The 6,605-nt window shown below is 32.6% G+C and overlaps 1 protein-coding gene across 1 annotated transcript; it reads left to right on the top strand.

Annotated features, from left to right (window-relative positions):
• Positions 1–614: 614 nt before the first annotated feature.
• Positions 615–5,988, top strand: LOC132736361 (uncharacterized). Its single transcript, XM_060723475.1, has 6 exons — positions 615–768; positions 1,965–2,150; positions 2,808–2,973; positions 3,672–3,816; positions 4,482–4,647; positions 5,094–5,988. The coding sequence occupies exons 1-6, from the start codon at positions 667–669 to the stop codon at positions 5,865–5,867; spliced, it is 1,539 nt and encodes a 512-aa protein (XP_060579458.1). The 5' UTR covers positions 615–666; the 3' UTR covers positions 5,868–5,988.
• Positions 5,989–6,605: the final 617 nt, after the last annotated feature.

Here is a 6,605-nt window from a genome sequence, read left to right as displayed (position 1 = left end):
TAAGATGTGTTTTCCGAAAAAATATATAAATAATTCGGAAAGTAACGTATTTTTCCGAATCCAAAAGAATTTTACAGATTAAATGTGATTTCTAGAAAACATTCTGAAACTTGGCTTGACTTAATTTAATTGTAGGTGTTTAAGAAATTGTATTATATGTTTTATAAAATGTGTTATGTAGTGGATGTCTTAGAAGTTGTGCTTGTTTATCAACACCAACATATGATTAAAAAAGAGTTATTTTGAGTTTTGAAAGATGTTAATAGCCATACAACGAACTTGTCGTTATACACGTCCTCGAGATTGTTCATAATTATGTGCTTAAATAGCCTTGGAAGTCTTATTGATTCATCAGATCTACTCCAAATCGAAAGCTGACATGAAAGAAATTTAAACGATGCTACTCTATGGTTGCTATGAAAACAGGCCGATGTGTTTTTATTTTCTCGCGCAAAGGACTAACATCCCAATTACTTACACGGAAGAAATGTATTTACACGCTCTTATTTTGTATTTAAATTTTTAGTTTGTTGTTTACTTTTGTAAACACTCATTCGTCTCTCTTGTATGTTCTATACAGTAACGGTATTCATTTCTTATACATCCATAGCAATGACAACGGAGAACAAAACGAAAGGCGGAGGAAGATGGACCTCTCTGCAGACCATGGGTCTGCACGAGAAAGACCCGGAACCAGATTTCAATGACTGTCTCATGAAAGTATTCCGTCAAAAACTGCAACGAAAGCGTCAGGAACACGCTTGCAAGGTAATAATGCGGATATTGAACACATAAACACGACATTATAAAATTATTCTACTAACCATTGGTGTTTTTTTTTAATAAACTAGTATTGGTAAGCTCACTAGTTTAAAGTTTAAAATTTTTAAGTTTTTTTTAATATATATCCCAGTTTGTACATTTACAATACAAAAACAGGAGACAAATTCGTGTGTGATAATAAATGATAATAAACAGTCATGTGAACTTATGAGGGCAACATTGTATTGAATATATTAGATGTAAAGATATATTTAGGCGTATCAACAATTTTCTTTATACAAAAAAGAAAGAGAAAGAGAGAAAAATATAACAACCACAATTTAATCTGTATTAAATCTATATATTTATCTTTTTTTTTCATTTTCTCTCTACTGCAGAAATATTGCTTTTTATAAGAAAATGTTAAGTGTTTGAGTTTATTGACTTTCAAACAGCTGCTTCTATTCGATATGGTAAAAATAATGCCAAAGACATCACACATGTAATTTGACGACGCTACCAATGTTATATTTAATCTATGAAAACTCATTTATACAGCAAATTTTGTTTAAAGATACCTTTGGGAGATTAAAATGAAGTCAAAAATTGGTCCAAAGAAATGACTCATGACTTAAAACTATTAATTATTTATACATAATATCATTCCATGACATATATCATTAGTAACCATATATAAACTGTTCTTTGCATATTTAACCCGAACCCTTAGGCGAGGGATATATTGCAAACAACCGTTTATATATGATCATATTATCTTTCAGGAATATTTAAAAAGAATTTATCATACAGCAAACTTCCTTTTTCAGAGAACAAAATGAAATTTTTTCATACATTGACAGCAGCCGTATATATTATTAGTTATAAAGATCGTTGACAGGTTATATGGCCCTATATAAACGGCTGTTTGTAAATATAACCCGAGCCGCTAGGCGAGGGTTATATTGCAAACAGCCGTTTATATACGGCCATATAACCTGTCAACAATCTTTATAACGAATTTATAATACAGCAAGCATTATTTTTAAAGGAATAAAGCGTGATTTCTTTATATATCGACAGCAGCCGTGTATATAAAACTATATTAACGTCACGATTATCCAATGAAAAAGCGACGTTACAAAAGTACAGTATTATAAACAACATTATAAATAAATATTTCAGGAATTGTTTTGATATTTCAGACAGCCAATCAGCTAATTAAGCAGGTCACTGATATTGCCTTTTCATTGAGCACCGAATGGAAGGAATACACGACTTGCTCTGTGAAAAGCGGGGGTGTTAGAACAACACCTTTGCGCACTCTTGGTGAAGGAAGTTATGAGTGCATGGTGCCATTAAAACGACCAATGAGATTGGACGGATTTAAGGTAATGTGTTACCTGTAAGCAAGTTAATATTTATATTACCTCATTTTTTTAAATTCTCGTTTTTTCCCTCAGATTTTTTTATCAGTTTTGTAAATTTCACTCACAGGTTTTTTTTTAATTGTGATGAGAGTTTCTCTTCGTAATGTAAATTGTACTCACAGGTATGGAACTGTAACGTAAATTCCACGTTAAAAGTTATTACAGTTATATAAATTTCGCTGAACAGTTTTTAACCGTTGTGTAAATTTTAATGTTCAATTGTATGTTAATTTCACTTTAAAACTAACAGTAATGTAATGTTATTTTAAAATGTTTGAAATCCCGCTCAAAGGTTTTGAACTGAAATGTACATTTCAAACCTAATTTGTAGTCGAACGTAAATTATACCCACAGGTGTTTTAACGTAAAGTAAATTTCTCTCACAGGTGTTTTTACCGTATTGTAAATTTCTCGCACAGGTGTTAAACCATATTGAAAATTTCTCTCACAGGTGATTTAACCATAATGTAAATTTCTCTCACAGGTGATTTTTACGGTACTGTAAATTTTTCTCAACAGGTGTTTTTTACGGTAATGTAAATTTCTCTCACAGGTGTTTTAACCATAATGTAAATTTCTCTCACAGGTGTCTTTACCGTAATGTAAATTTCTCTCAAGGTGTTTCAGCGCGGCATTGATGAGATGCCCCTACATCGTTGCTTAATTCAAGTAAACCCAGCTTTGTGTAAACAAGAACAACATCTTGTAAACAGAGAGTGGGAACCATTCATAGATAACGACGGCTTCCTTAGGCCTACAGGAATACTTAACTGGTTTAACAGGGGTATGTTTTAAAAACTTCAATAGTTACGAAAAAAATATAAAAAAACAAATTAATTTATGTAAGTAGAAAATGAATAAATGACATAATTAACATTAAGATATAAATAAAAATAATAAATAAATAAATAAATAAATGAATAAATTAACGAACGAACGAACCAACCAACAACATACCAACCAACCTACCTACCTACCTATTTATTTATTTATTAATAATGTTATTTTTACTGTTTTGATTTATTAATGTTATTTTTACTGTTTTGATTTATTCAAGTTAATAAAAGGTATTTGATGTTACGGTTTTACTTTATTTTTTTACGACCTGTTTAATAGAAGATACGAAATGATTTTTAGTTCAATACTGAATTTATTGAGCAAGTTAAATAAACTTATATTATACGCGCCTCTGACGAGCATGACGTTTATTTATTCAACGAGTTTAATAAATTTAGTATTGAACCTACACAAATTAAAAATACTATTTATTACATTACCAAAATGTATCACTTTGTCAATGACGAGGTTATAGTGCAACACTAACAGCTATAGTGCGTCTTTACGCTTTGTTAAAAGAACGCAAATAACGTCACGTTAAAATAAATCCAAGACCTTGCAATATATCCATTCTTTTCAGAGCTGCCAAAGCGGCACGGTCGTGTGATGAAAATACTTAAATCATACATTTTTAAATTGTTCCAGGTTTACATAAAGCTTGCCAGGTTCTGTTAACGGAGAATCATAACGTAGATAAGCTCGGTTGTTACGTAGGTGATGACGGCACGGCCACCATACATGCAACTATGTCGGACTTTGACGGAGATGAACTGCAGATTAACGTTTTTAAGTACGTTAGTTTTGTTGGTAACTGTAGTTTCCTCTTTGTTGGTAAAATTGCGACTGTAACTTTATTGGTCGAACAAAACCCCATGTGACCCCCTCAGTGCTTTATTTCTGGCTCGAGCGAACACCCAAGTAGAACCAGCGAATTTTTGTAAGATATATGAAAGAATCCAAAGTTTCACTGTATATTAATTATAGAAATTGGTTCACTGTAAATTGCTTATTGTAATTAACTCACTGTAAATCACTCATTGTAAATAATTCACTGTAAATCACTCATTGTAAATCACTCATTGTAAATAACTCACTGTAAATCACTCATTGTAAATAACTCACTGTAAATCACTCATTGTAAATAACTCACTGTAAATGAGTCATTGTAAAAACAAATTCACTGTAATTCACTCATTGTAAATCACTCATTGTCAATAACTCACTGAAAATAACTCACTGTAAAACACTAAACTTATTTACATATACAGGGCGGACTGGTAGATAAGAGGTATCGAGGCGTTTCTTTATTTTTTATGCATTTTACCGGCGGCAAAAATCATATTCCACCATAATTCTTATGATTTGACAATTGTATGTAACGATGTCTCTGAAAATAACATATTTAACATTTAGAAAAACTGAAGGCGCTTTCAACTAGTTGTGCTATCTTTTCAGCGTGAATATATACCCAGTGTTCGCACTGGACAGATTGCCATCGAGTGTGAAACTGAGTGCTCCGTTACCGTGCTACGGTGATTACATACAGGGACAGAAAGAATTTAGAAATCTTGTACTCAAAGATCTTGAAGATGGTAAACCGATCGCCTTCCTCGATCCAAAAGTGAGTGATGTTTTTTTTTTTTTTTTTTTTTTTTTTTTTTTTTTTTGTTTTTTTTGTTTTTTTTTGTTAATTGTACTATAAAGCTAAAAGTTGCAACCGCCGCTAAAAATCAATAGCGCAACATTCAGCCAGAAGCGCAAAATTTAGCCGCAAGCGCAACATTCAGCCACAAGCGCAACATTTAGTGTCGTTGTGAAATATTACGGTGCCACAGTCTCTTAACAAAAATTACTTTTTAAAATGTCATTGGTCAAAAAAGGGAATTGTTGCCCTTACATTGAGCATTTTCTTTAATATATGTTGTTTTTGATATATTCAGAAGCGGTCTCTAGGGAAGGTGTTTCCGTATTCCTTTTTATATTTGGCAAAATGATGTTAAAATTTGTTAAATTAACTAACATACTTCCTGTCTACCTTTATACCTGTTTGTTTTATTTTTATTTCAGTCAGACGTAGGGCATAGTCTTGTGAAGAAGTGTTTACCAAAAGATGGTCCAACTTGGAAAATCAATATCAGTTTAACCGAATACCACGTGTACAGTTTGATCGACAAGTACTGTCGAGGTCTGAAATTTCGCCATGTTTTGATTCTAATGAGTATACTTCGTGAAGAGCATCCGAAAAAACTAGGACCTCTCAATAACGAAATCCTAGTAAACACGCTGTTTAACGTCTCTCAACGTTACATAGATAAGATTCGTGACAAGAAAGTTTGGATATTTCAGGTCATTCAAACACTGATAGACTATCTTGAACAAGGTTTCTTGCCGTCATTCTACCTGCCCAGACAGGATCTTCTCCATACATATGGAATTTCTAAAGAAAAACAAAACATCGCTTGCGAAACTCTGAAAGCATTCTTGTCAGAAATTAAAAGCAGCTCGAAAAAATTAATGAAACACACTGGTTATGTTGATCCTTTTAAAATGTCACTGCAAGAGGCGATGAAAATGAGAACAGATACAAGAGACGGTCGTGACGACTCTGAAAATGTTCCAAATACACAGGGGGAAGATGGTGTTCCAAAAACGAATGAAGACCGCAAAATGTCAAGTAAGGGTCAAGAAAAAGACTTTACCGACGACGGTCCAGTTGAAGATACTGACCGTATCGGTGAATTACCGAGAAGTGCTGGTTTTAGAAATTGGGATAATAATTTTGAAGACGAAAGCGGCATAAGTAAGCCAAGCAAAGGCGGAGAAAGAAGTGACATATTTTAAAAACTGAAAAACAATTTAAATCATTTATAAACGAATTTCCAATCCAGCTTAATAATTGATTGCCACAAAAGGCATGGTTGAAAATATAATGAATAAAAAATTTAAAAATCTGCCATAAAGGTCATGATCGCCGTATTTGGCTTTCTCCTGTAAAATTGTTTATCTGAAGGAGAAAAAAAACAATAAAAAACGTGCCGGGCAGTCGTTGTTAAAGACTGATTGGTAATTATTTGATAGCTTTGGTTTTAAACAATTACTTCTGTGGATCATCTGACAACATGATTGGTACAAATTAAAGTGAATAATTTATATTTTGTTAAATGATGAAATATATCATTTCTGATATATTCACATAACACTCTATTCCCCTAACACCGCCCCCTTTCTTGCCTAATTCATGCGGCACCGTTCCAATATGACTGTGTATAACGTTGGGGGTACATCTCGTGAAAGAAAGTATCAATAGAATCACAAATCATGAGAGAATCTAATGATATATACAAGTAAATATACGCATGTGTCAATGAGGCTATGAGATCCTCCTTAGATATACAAATCTTCTATAGTTAAAGGTGCCTTGTTCATAGTATGATAACATTTACTGTAAAAACCTATGTTAATCAAGACCTATTAGATTTTCACATCACAAATCTGTGAAAATCCCAGGGTAAGGTGTGTTACTGTAGAATTTACGACACTGCAATTCAATGTTATGTGGCGGCCATCATTATCGCCCAT

The sequence above is a fragment of the Ruditapes philippinarum genome, unplaced genomic scaffold, assembly GCF_026571515.1.
Source record: "Ruditapes philippinarum isolate M1 unplaced genomic scaffold, ASM2657151v2 ctg9538_1_1_1_1, whole genome shotgun sequence".
In the NCBI taxonomy this organism is placed as follows: domain Eukaryota; kingdom Metazoa; phylum Mollusca; class Bivalvia; order Venerida; family Veneridae; genus Ruditapes; species Ruditapes philippinarum.
Note: the sequence above shows the minus strand (reverse complement) of the source record. Positions and strands in the feature narration are given on the sequence as shown.

Bases quoted from the DNA above. Each gene is read 5' to 3' on its own strand.
- LOC132736361 (XM_060723475.1), top strand. From the start codon at position 667: ATGGGTCTGCACGAGAAAGACCCGGAACCAGATTTCAATGACTGTCTC. The intron at 2,151-2,807 runs GTAATGTGTTAC...ATTTCTCTCAAG, and splicing joins TGAGATTGGACGGATTTAAG to GTGTTTCAGCGCGGCATTGA. The intron at 3,817-4,481 runs GTACGTTAGTTT...CTATCTTTTCAG, and splicing joins CTGCAGATTAACGTTTTTAA to CGTGAATATATACCCAGTGT.